The 12,574-nt window shown below is 46.9% G+C and overlaps 1 protein-coding gene across 1 annotated transcript; it reads left to right on the top strand.

Annotated features, from left to right (window-relative positions):
- Positions 1-301: 301 nt before the first annotated feature.
- Positions 302-1,150, top strand: LOC119444552 (uncharacterized). The gene has a single exon (XM_037708932.1). The coding sequence runs from the start codon at positions 302-304 to the stop codon at positions 1,148-1,150; it is 849 nt and encodes a 282-aa protein (XP_037564860.1).
- Positions 1,151-12,574: the final 11,424 nt, after the last annotated feature.

Here is a 12,574-nt window from a genome sequence, read left to right as displayed (position 1 = left end):
TGTAATGGCCGCGAGAGGACCAGAACGTGCAGGCAAGGGCGAACTGCGAGCGCAGCTCCGAAACCTTCCTAACCACCATACCGGTTCCACCCCGCGCCTCCGTGTCCTCCACTCTCCACCAATGGTGACGAGTGGAAAGGGCGAGCAGCCTCAAGGGCGGCTGAAGCAAAAGAAAAATAAAACCAGTTGACAGTTGGGATTCACGCCGTCGAGACGTCTCTCTCTCTCTCTCCTCCGCGCGTACTCGCGTCCCAACAGTGGTGACCCAGACGAGGCATAACGACAACCACATATCGACGCCATGGAGACTACAGCCGACGCACCAGCCATCTCCACCATCGACGTTAAGCTACCGCCATTTTGGACAGCCGACCCAGTACTCTGGTTCCTGCAAGTGGAATCGCAATTCGCCGCCCGACGCATTACTGCCGACCAGACAAAGTACCACCACATGGTCGACAGCCTTCCACCTACAACAGCGAGCGAAGTACGTGATCTACTGGTCGCTCCACCTGCAGTGAACGCGTACACAACGCTCAAGCAACTACTCATAAGCCGCCTCACGCCATCAGAGCCTCAGCGACTGAAACAGCTGCTACACGGCGCTAAGCTCAGCGACCGGACCCCTAGCCAATTGTTGCGCCACATGCAACAGCTGCTCGGCACGACGACCACCGATGTGGACAGCAAGCTGCTTCGGGAGCTCTTCCTGCAACGGCTCCCCACAAACGTGCGGATGGTCCTCGCCTCGGCTGCCAACAAACAGCTTTCTCAGCTCGCCGAACTTAGTAACGGCAGTGGCTTCGCCATCCATCGCGGCGGTGCAAACATACATGGGAATCCCCACATCTACCAACGAGGTGCAGGACATAAGGGAGCAGATCTCTCACCTCGCCGACACCGTAGCAGCCTTAGGGGACGGCAGCGCGCGCGCGGAGCACCAGGGTGCCGCAGCGCAACCCCAGCAACTGCGACAGAGAATCTGTTGGTACCACAGGAAGCACGGCAATATGGCCCGCAAATGTATTCCACCTTGCGATTACGCGGGAAACGACCGCAGCCGGCACTGAGGGCGACCAGTGTTCTGGATTCTTTCTCACCGACCGTGACAGTGGGCTGCGATTCCTCGTGGACACCGGGGCTGAGGTGAGCGTCGGGCCGGCTTTGTCAACAGAGCGCCGTGTCCCCAGTGCGTCTCCCCTTCAGGCGGTCAACAATACCACCATTGCCACTTACGGATATCGCTCGCTGCCACTGGATTTAGGTTTGAAGAAAACATTCCGATGGATTTTCATTGTGGCAGAGGTGAAATTCGCTATCCTGGATGCAGACTTCCTTCGGCACGTTGGTCTTCTCGTCGATGTGCGCAAAAGACGACTCCACGATCCTGTGTCGCAAGCGACTGTGCAGGGAAACCCCTCAAAACACCCTCCGTTGAGTCCTACGCTGCTCGGGCCGGCCGGCGCCGAACATTTTGCTCGCATCTTGCACGAATTTCCTGAACTGACGAGGCAGCCACCAGCCGGCTCTGCGGCGAAGCACGCGGTATGCCACTGCATCTCCACCAGCGGCCCGCCCGTGCACGCGCGGCCTCGCCGTCTGTGCCCAGAGAAGTTAAAGTCACCCGGCAGGAATTCGACCACATGCTGTAACTGGGCATCATCAGGCCCTCGTCGAGCCCTCGTCGAGCCCCTGGGCATCTCCACTTCACATGGTCCCTAAGTCGACACCGGGAGACTGGCGCCCATGTGGAGACTACCGGGCGCTAAACCGGGTTACGACACCAGACAGATACCCGGTACCGCATATCCATGACATCACGACGAGCCTGCACTGTGCTACCATCTTCTCAAAGCTAGACCTAGTATGGACATACCATCAAATTCCCGTTGCTCCGGAGGATGTCCCGAAGACAGCCATCGCGACGCCCTTCGGACTATTCGAGTTTCTTCGGATGCCGTTCGGCCTCCGAAACGCGGGTCAGACCTTCCAGAGATTCATGGACGGCGCCTTACGCGGCCTCAACTTCTGCCACCCCACGAAACACACAGGCAGCTATTTGATGTCTAAAAGATACCTTGAATGGATAATTGAAAAGTCTAATAGCTGTCCTGGTCAAGACATTTTCTAGCCGTGGACGTCTACAGGTACTTCAGTAAGCCCTGCTAATGTTACGCTAAAAGTTGGCTAATAAACATCTCCACAAGAACAACAAGAATTGAATTAGACGTTCTCAGAATTCTGTAATAATGGCTTTGGAAACATTATGCAGGCTTTTAAAGAACATCCTGACAACAACAAGTTAAGAATTTTATTAGAGGTTCTCAGAATTCTGTTATAATTTAAAACAGAATTCTGGGGACGTCTAACAAAATTCTTAATTAAGCTATAAAAGCCTGCATATTGTTTCCGAAGTCATAACGTATAATGGCTTCAGAAACAATATGCAGGCTTTTATAGCTGTCTTTAAAGCAGCATTTATAGATTGTCATTCTACAGTGATGTGGTAAGCAAAATTAATGGCCACTTCTTCCGCAAACCATGCATCCGTATGCTGGCTTCATAGTACACATGTTACTCTACACAACTGAAAATTAAATTGAAGCATTACATTATATTATTTATAAGTTGCATAAAACTGTTTAACATATATCAAATGTGCAATACACATCCAAAGCAAATGAGCATAACATGCAGAAAAAAATTACCTGACCTTGTGAGAAAGCGGCTTTATTGACTAATAAATTAAAGGACACGCAGAATTATTTTACAAATTTTTTAATACAGTAGGTCATTAGCAGTTAGATGGTTTGCAAACAAATCTCTTACAAGAGTATGCTACTTTTAAGTAGTGGTGTTGGTGAGTTGTAGCAACAGGTGGGCTTAGCTTAACAATCAAGGCCAGCAACTGCTCCTTTCGAGTGTCTCTTACAATATCCCTGCGGTATTGTACATGTCAATAAAACCATTCTTTTCCTAAAGGGACCCTAAACACTTAACTAATCGTAGAATGGCCTTACTATATTGAAGGATGTCGTCTCACGAATCTCATGTCGTTAAAAATTTCCCCATCTTCCAACTTCAAGTGAAGTTACCACACCAATGCAAGACTATTTTCCTGCCTGCTAGCGTGCTGGAAGCTACACAGTGGAGAAGCCAAGAGAGCAAAGTCCCGGTATACTACGCAATGCAGCATGCTGCTGCCATCTTAAAAGCCACACGAAGCTAGAATTTCTGTAATCATTCAACCAATTATGTGAAACTTCAGCTTTACCTCCCAGATCACAAGAGAACGTTCTGCTGCATACCGTGCATGCAAATATATTCGAGTCTAAACTTCGCGCCAGCACGGGCCCGCCAAAACAAAAGTGGCGTGCAAGTTGTAGCAGGTAAACGTATACGTACCGTAAGGAACTGCACCCTATCTGAAGGCGCTGGTCAAGGCTTGAACGTGAGCAAAAGACTTGGGAAGAGAAGCATGAGCACTGGCGAGCGAACGCTTGCGAGCGTGAGCACGGCCCTTTGAATCGCTCGCGGAAACTTCAGCGCGCCCCCCATGATGCGGTCCAAGACACGTGGTCCAAGAGCAGATAGCAGTTCGCTCAAACGGAGCGCACGTTTGCGACTGCGCAGGGCCAGATATGTTGGTGACGATAGCTGGTATCGCAATTCCGGCTTCTTCACCGCTTGTTTAAGCAAAGGGAAAAAGGAAGGCACAGCTCTGATAAGGACGCTGAAAAGGTGCGCACGTGTGCGCCCGGCCGTTTTCTTTTTTCTAAACTTTGACTGTCGTGACAGACTCATCGAGTGAAAACAATCGGAAAGGAATCAAATAATCCCGCAGGCTTTTTCTGCTTGTTCACCCAAAGGGGGAAAGCAGCGATAGGCTATATGATGCGACGTTAACGGATTGCATATATGGCTTGTTAAAGTCGCACGGAATGTAACGCTGCGCATCGGGCACGCGCATTTTAAATCTTTTTCACTTTCACGCGCACGCCCAAGCATGTCGCACATTTTCCGACAAAAACATCTAAAAAAGTTCTTGAGTTATGCGCTCTCAAGGCGTTCACCAAAGTATACTCCGGTGACGCCAGAGGTGGGCTCTTACCACAGCTGAAACACAATTGCATGATTAACCGTACTTCCTGCTACATAATGTTTCCAACAACATCTGTTTAACGTCTTGTCGTAGACCAGGACGTCTATAGCCGTTTGTAGCCATTCCGAGAAGTTTTCAAGACGTTTTGTGTTTCGTGGGCGCTTACCTTGATGACCTGTTAGTTGCAAGTGGCACACCAGAAGATCATATAAAGTACCTGCGCATCGTTTTCCAGCGCTTAGTCGAGCACGGTGTAGTCGTGAACATGGCCAAGTGCGAGCTTGGTGTACCTGACCTGTCTTTCCTGGGACACGTAATTTGTAGCTCAGGAGTGCGGCCTCATCCCAGCAAGGTTGAAGCGGTGCAAGGATTCCCGCAGCCAAATACAAAGCGCCAGCTGCGAGAATTTCTGGGTTTAGTGAATTTCTACCGCCGTTTCATCGCGCACTGCGCCCCAATTCCTCCAACCTCTTCACAAGCTGCTGGCCACTTCACGAAACTGCTCGGACACCCTTTCTTGGTATGACGAGCCAAGCGAATCCTTCCGCAAGATCAAGGACGCCCTGGCAAACACAGCACTCCTTGCATACCCTAGGCCCGGCATTCCGCAGTGTGTGATGGTCGATGCCTCCGACACAACCGTCGGTGCTGTCTTACAGCAGCTCGTCGATGGAATCTGGCGCCCGACATCGTTTTTCTCGAGGAAGCTAACCCCGTCTGAGCGCCGCTACAGTACTTTTGGGAGAGAACTGCTGGCCATGTACGCGGCCATCCGACATTTTCGCCACTTCCTGGAAGGCGTAGAATTCTTCGTCCTTACTGACCACAAACCGCTTACCTACGCCCTGCGTTCGCTAAGCTCTGACGGTGGCGCGCACACAGCGCGGGAATTGCGCCACATGTCATATATATCTGAATTCACGACAGACATCCGCCACGGCAAGGGGGGCGACAACGAGGTGGCAGATGCCCTTTCCCGGAACCCTATAAATGCCATTGTATCCACACAGCAGGTTGATCTCTCCACTTTGGCAGCAGCTCAACGTGAAGACGACGAGCTAAAGAGCCTGTTGACCGCAACCACTGCCCTGAAGCTGCAGTGGCTGCCAATTCCCGGATCCCAAGACAAAATTTGCTGTGACATAAGTATCGGCAATGCTCGCCCATTTGTGCCTTCCAACCTCCGTCGCCACGTGTTTCAATCGCTGCACAGACTCTCTCATCCAGGGATTAGAGCCACACAGAGACTGGTGACGGCAAAGTTTGTCTGCAGGCTGCCCCTAGCAAAAATACCAATAGAATTTTCTATTGGTCCAATAGAAAATCTCTATAGGTTCTATGGGAAATCTATTGGAGCTCTACAGGCTGTATATGAATTCTATTGGAACAAATAGAGACCAATAGCCGCCACCTATTAGTCTTTTATTGGACCAATAGAGGTTGTATTGGTCTATTAGGTGCCACCTATTGGTCTCTTATTGGACTAATAAAGAGCGTATTGGTCCAATAGCTACCACCTATTGGTCTCTTATTGGACTAATAGAAAGTGTATTGGTCCAATAGCTGCCACCTATAGGTCTCTTATTCGACTAATAGAGTGCGTTTGTTTGATAGCTGCCACCTATCTGTGTCTTATTAAATCAATAGGTGGTCTCTTATTGGTCCAATAGCTGACAGTTATTGGTCTCTAAGTATCACTAGAGTAGGTATCAATCTGATAACCGACAGCTATATTCACCTTTCTTTATATGCATGGCAAAGAGGGAGTGTTGGTTCAATAGCCATTTCTGATATGACTGCATCATCTGATGGTTAACGGTTATTTTTCTGTTTGCACAATGAAAGTAGTCGTAAAATGCTCAGCTATTTGTCTATTGAAGAAAAATTGGAGAGCAACTGGTATGCAGAGATGATGGATATAGTTGCTGTTATAGGACAAAAAAGAAAGCAAGACGGTCCAGCAGGCAGCAGCTGCTTGTTGCAATAATACAGGTTGGAATGGATGTAATGAATTCTTGTTCATCACTAAGTGGTGCTCCCTAGCTACAAGTGCATGTGTCTAAACTGCATCTTGCAGACACAGGCAATTTAGTGTTGCATTCTACCAGAAGGCTGCCAAGAAATTCTGGTAATGACACGTACAACAATCAAACTTCACAAAAATAATAGCTTTATTATATAGGCACAAATGTGCATTTAGAGAGATCCTATTGTCACATGTGCACTCATAGTAAAGGGTTCAGGTTATGCATTGATAACACACATCATTTACAACATGTGTCGCAGACACCAAGAAGAGAACAAAAAAAGAACAAGAACACCAGTTATACACAGGAATAACTGAACTTGAACAAGTTACTTTTAGTTTCTTGCATATTGTCATGGTGCAAAAATAGGAGACGAGCGTAGAGCTCTTCTAATCTCCGTTAAGTCGGCGCACGAGACGAAGCCTACTAAAGCTCCCATGGCTCTTTCTCGTCGACATAGAGATGCAGCATGTGCCTCCCTCTAAAAAGAAGCATCGCCCCGGTACTAGAGGAGATTACTGTTCGAAAGTACCTCTACAGTCACTCGCTGACATACGGTTTCATGCATACTACGTTTATGAATGAACTGAAATAAACACCATGTGTGCAAATTCTAAGGGTACACAACAAGCTGAGAATATACAACTGAGGGGAAATACAAGGAATAGTCAGAAGGGCCTTGCAAGACATGACCCGGGGAAAAGCGGCTGGAGAAGATGGAATAACAGTCGTTTTAATAAAAGACGGAGGAGATATACTTGAAAAGCTTGCGGCCCTTTATATGCAATGCCTCACGACTTCAAGTGTACCAGTGAACTAGAACTGGAACGTTATACTTATCCACAAGAAGGGACACGGTTAGAGAATTGAAAAATTATAGGCCCATGAGCTTGCTTTCAGTACTGTATAAAATATTCACCAAGACAATTTCCAATAGAATCGGGGCAACACTTCAATCAACCAAGAGCACAGGCTGGCTTCAGAAAGGGATATTCTACAATGGATCACATCCATGTCGTCAATCAGGTAATCGAGAAATCTGCAGAGTACAATAAACCTCTCTATATGGCTCTCATATATTATGAAACGGCATTTGATTCAATAGAGATACCAGGAGTCATTGAGGCATTTCATAATCAAGGAGTTCAGGAGGCATACGTGAATATCTTGGAAAATATGTACAAAGATTCCACAGCTACATTGGTTCTCTACATGAAAAGTAGAAAGAAAGGGGTCAGGCAAGGAGACACAATCTCTCCAATGATATTCACTGCATGCTTAGAAGTAGTATTCAAGCTCTTAGACTGGGAAGGCCTAGGAGTGAGGATCAATGGTGAATACTTTGGCAACCTTTGGTTTGCATATGACATTGTCCTATTAGCAAAAAATGGGGACAAATTACAACAAATGGTTGAGGAAGTTAACTGAGAAAGTGTAAGAGTGGGGTTGAAGATTAATATGCAGAAGACAAAGATAATGTTCAATACCCTGGCAAGGGAACAAGAATTCAGGATCGCTAGTCAGCCTCTAGAGTCTGTAAATGAGTACATTTAGCTAGGTCAGTTACTCACAGGGGACCCTGATCATGAGAAAGAAATTTACAGAAGAATAGAATTGGGTTGCAGTGCACACGGCAGGCATTGCCAAATCCTGACTGGGAGCTTACCACTGTCATTGAAAAGAAAAGTGTACAATCATTGCATTCTACCGGTGCTAACATATGGTGCAGAAACTTGAAGGTTAACAAAGAAGCTCGAGAACAAGTTAAGGATCGCACAAAGAGCGATGGAACGAAAAATGCTGGGCCTAACTTTAAGAGACAGGAAGAGAGCGGTAAGGATCAGAGAGCAAACGGGGATAGCTGATATTTTATGACATTAAGAGAAGGAAATGGGGCTGGGCAGGCCAGTAATGCATAGGGTAGATAACAGGTGGATCATTAGAGCCACAGAATGGGTGCCAAGAGAAGGGAAGTGCAGTTGAGGACGGCTGAAAACTAAGTGGAGTGATGAAGTTGGGAAATTTGCAGGCCCAAGTTGGAATGAGCTAGCGCAAGACAGGGGTAACTGGAGATCGCAGGGAGAGGCCTCTGTACTGCAGTGGACATAAAATATAGGTTGATGATGATGACAAAGAATCGTAGCTAGTATGAGTTTTCAAAGACTGCAAACAAACTTAGTCCTTTTACTATTTTGTGCATATTAATTGTCGCATACAATTTCATTATACAGCATCTAGTTGTAAGCTAGCAATAACACTGTAATGCAAGGCATACTGAGAATTCTACAGTGGTGCAAATGATGTACCAGATCATTAACATAATGAAGGAGCAACTTCTGAGCTTTGCAAAATATACAATGAACAGAGCTCTATGTGGCTCCTTAAATCTGTAAATACCACAGACAACCTCAACAGCACTCACAACATATACTAAGTGTGCCTTGCAAGCTTACATTATGCTAACATTAGGGACTAATGTACTACTCTATACACAAGCAGAAAAAAGTTTAAGTGTAATCCAATATGCAGAGCAGTGATGTAACAGCTGGCACAATATTATGCACAGTGAGCCCATACAACTACTCCTGCAAAAGCAGATATGTTACAATTTCTGCGCCTGTTGCACCTATTCCCGTTCGTGCATGTTGGGGATGTCAGCAATGTATAGTGTTTTTCCAACTTTCATCGCAACACAAACTCGGTCCACTTCGGCACCATACAAAAGCACTTCATCCCCAACATCAGTACAAATGTGCATGTGGTTCACTATTTTGTGCTCCAGACATATAAGCTTCGGACACAAAAGGACACACATATCATCTTCTAGTACAAAAACTTTCTTCAGCACATAGCGCTCACCATCTTTAGATTTCAAATATGAGTTGCATGTTCTTTTGGTTCTCTGGTATGTATGCACATGGAAAGCTTGTCCTTTCAAGCACACCCTTTTGTGCTCCACAACATTCTTGGGACAATAGCCCAGTTTTTCAAGGAAAATGGGCTCTTCATTTGAGATATCTGTAGAAAAGAACCCCTTGCCAAGCGGCCTGTCTGGCGGTTTCTCTAAAGCACTGGCAGCAGTCATTTTTTTGGCACAATGCCCGTGCTTTCTCAGAAAAAGTCACGGATTGCAGCAGCTGGAAAAGTTGTAGGCGCATTGCAAAGCGTTCGATAACCTGGAGTTGTACTCCATTCGCATCGCTAATTAAATTCAACAATGTGCCATTTCCCGATTCAAACACGAATGTTGAATGAGACCATAAAGGCCCGAGCTGCCGTACACTCTGCGGTAGGTGGAGCAGCTGGTGAACATTAAATGTCATAGCTGATTTTCCATAAAGCTCTTCAACCTCATACACAAATTTGGAAAGGTCACCCATGGCTTCTTTGAGGTCATTTTTTGAAATTTCGTCCTTCAGTAACAAAAAAATGCCATTGACGAGGAGGCACATGTGCTCGTGGTACTTTTTTTCTAGAATACCGTCAAGGCATGGAACTGCATAGAATAAAAGCCACCACTTCCATTCACTAGCTTTCCACATGCTGCGGTCATCTAGTGTACGTGGCAGTAAAAAATTGAGGTGGCCTTAGGTGCAAAGCTGTGCAGTCACTCTTTGACACTTCGATGGCTCCCCAATGTATGCTGGTGAGTGGACATTACTTAACCAAATTTCCAAAAGTTGTTTGGCAACACCTTCAAGGACTGCGTGCATGTAGTCAGGGCACACTCCCCACACTAAGTCAAATTTTGGAAGGTGTACAAGTGGTGTGGATCCTTTCACACCATGCGAAGGTTGACCAGTTGACAGGGCGACCCAGATGTCCAACTTGACCTGACTTGTAGTTCGTACAGCTGACACTTGACATCCCTGCACTGGATACTTCATGGACCCTGAAATATTAGAGCATTCACACCAATTAGAGCACAGCACAAAATGACCAAGTAATTAACATAAGCTTCATTGCAGTATGTAGGAGTAACAGCGCATAGCTAAGGCAGGGCTGGATCCAGGGTAGCCTTCAGAGGGGGAGGCGGGCTTGTTGTACACACAACACTTGCATGTCTTGCATGTCTCGGGCAGGGGTGGGGAGGTCCAAACTACCAAGCCCCCCCCCCCCCGCCCCGGGTCTACCAGTGGCTATATATATATAAGGCGGCAGGGAATTTATATATATTTGCAGGAAACACAGAACAGGCTGCTCAGCAATAAATACTATGGGAATTGATGTTAGCTACATAATTGCATTCAGAATATTTAGTTTGCACTGAGTGACCAATATAGTGAAGTCAAGTTCGCGCTGCTGGTTGCTCCGGCATACAGTGTAAGCAACATTTATATAGGTGAAAAACGTAACTGTGACTAATTACCATTGTGTCTTTCGCCTTTGTGTAGACAAAAGCTGCATCCAAAATATCTGTTGAACTGCTTTGAGTTCAGGACTGCTGCACGTGGTGGTGCATCAACACAGCAGCAAATCACATGAATCCTTGACTCCAGCTTTTGTTCATTGCACTGCCACTTTATGGTACCTGTCGCTAGCACCTCCTTCACAAAGACTTCTAAAAATTTAGTCCCATCTCCGGGTCTCCTTTTCCAAACCAGAGACCACCAAGTAAAACGTTGCTCCAACGCAATGCTACAGGCAACTCATTTATTACACACTGGATGGGCCACAAGGCTGTCTTGTTGCAGTTGAATACTTTGGCGCCGTCAGTGTTGAAAGTGAGGGATATGTCACTCCACTGGCAGCCTTCCATTTGCTTCTGGTATAAGGCACCATCCGTGATGTCCGTCAATACAGCTGCATCGGCAGAACTCTGTGATGAACTCCCGCCTCGATTTTTCTTGCTAAGAGAATCCACAAGCGTCTCGGCTAATTTCTTCTTTGAAAGTAAAACTTCAATTTGTTTTTTTTTAAGTTCAATACTGCAAAGAAATTGTGCGCTGTATTCTGAGCGTCGCAGTTTGGGCAAACGAAGTCTCGCCCAGTTGGATTTGCAGCACGAGTACTGCACGATGTGCCGAAGTAGTGGCGCTGAACTAACTGTCCTTGCCAGGTTTTCCATGCTTTTCGCAGCAAATACTGCGATGACGGCAGCACTTCAGCTCCCAGCATAAGATTCATCACATGAACAAATTTCTACATGTCAGTCCAATTTAATCCAGCTGACGTCGAATATGCCATCAACACGACCATTGCGTCGGCAACACTTAACTCGGAGTTAGGCAAACATTCACGAGAAAATAGCTTAAGGAAGTCTTCCACATCAGTTGCGGTGTTTTCATCACTTGCGTTGTCTTCATCGCTTGCGCCGCTGGCAGCATCCTCCGTGGTTCTGTCCTCCGTGAACACTGCATCGTCGGCACAATGCGTTGACTGATCGTAACAATATTCGCTCTCTGCTGAGATAATTGCATCATCTCCCGCCGAGGAGCAATCTGCTGGCTCTGCGTCTGCAGTTTCTTGGCGGGCTAAAACCGCGCTGGAGCTGCTTGCCTGGAACCGGAGCGTTCGTGGAACCACGAAAGGTTCTCTAGGTTCCAAATACTGCTTCCGCTTCTTGAAGCGAGGCTGAGCAGAGCACTCAACTTCTGAATTACTGTCACCCATCGATATATAGCTTTGAAAGCTATATATATATATAGCTTTGAAGATGATACAGTGAGGGCGACGAGACGCACGTGGTGTAACAGAGAAAACATGCACGAGGCTCGTGGTGGCTTGCGTCGGAAGGAATGACCACCGTGTCACGTGGTGTCAAAGACCACAACCGACATAGGACCAGTCAGTTGACACTAAAAGTGAAGCGCTGTACGGCGTGGCGGCGCTGCATGTTTTAACTTTTTTTTGTCAGCACGTTCCTTCGTTAAACTAGTTAATCTAAGTCCTTAAAAACAATTTCATAATATTTAACATTCATAAAAAATTTATCCTAAGCAATAGAAGTTGTTTTATAAAATTACAGTGACAGAAAATGTGAAGCTGCAACCGCGACCAATGTTACTAGACCAGGTTCAGTTTACAAACTGCGCCGCGTTGCGCGGAACCGCCACCGATTCCGCTTCGACTGGCGCTGCAGTCGCATCGGGATCGAGCGCTGCGCAGTAGTCCTCCGTGTTGTCTCCGTTGGAACTGCGTGTGGCCGTTAACCTACCGCATTCTTTCTTCTGTTGCCATGTGTTCGGAACTTTTCCGGTGCTTCGTAGCTGATGTGTTTACGTGACTGCTAATTCGATGAAGTGTTGTGTGTGCATCTAAGCCGACCAAGTCATGCCGACGTGTTGTGTGCCCGGTTGTACGAGCGGTTACCGGAACGACACAAGCCGGTCGGTTCGCCATTTCTTTGCCGCTCCTAGCGACGAGAAACTACGCCTAGCGTGGAACAGGGCCATACCCCGCGCCGACAAGGACCTCACAACCAAGTCCAGAGTATGCTCTTTGC

The sequence above is a fragment of the Dermacentor silvarum genome, chromosome 3, assembly GCF_013339745.2.
Source record: "Dermacentor silvarum isolate Dsil-2018 chromosome 3, BIME_Dsil_1.4, whole genome shotgun sequence".
Classification (NCBI taxonomy): domain Eukaryota; kingdom Metazoa; phylum Arthropoda; class Arachnida; order Ixodida; family Ixodidae; genus Dermacentor; species Dermacentor silvarum.
Note: the sequence above shows the minus strand (reverse complement) of the source record. Positions and strands in the feature narration are given on the sequence as shown.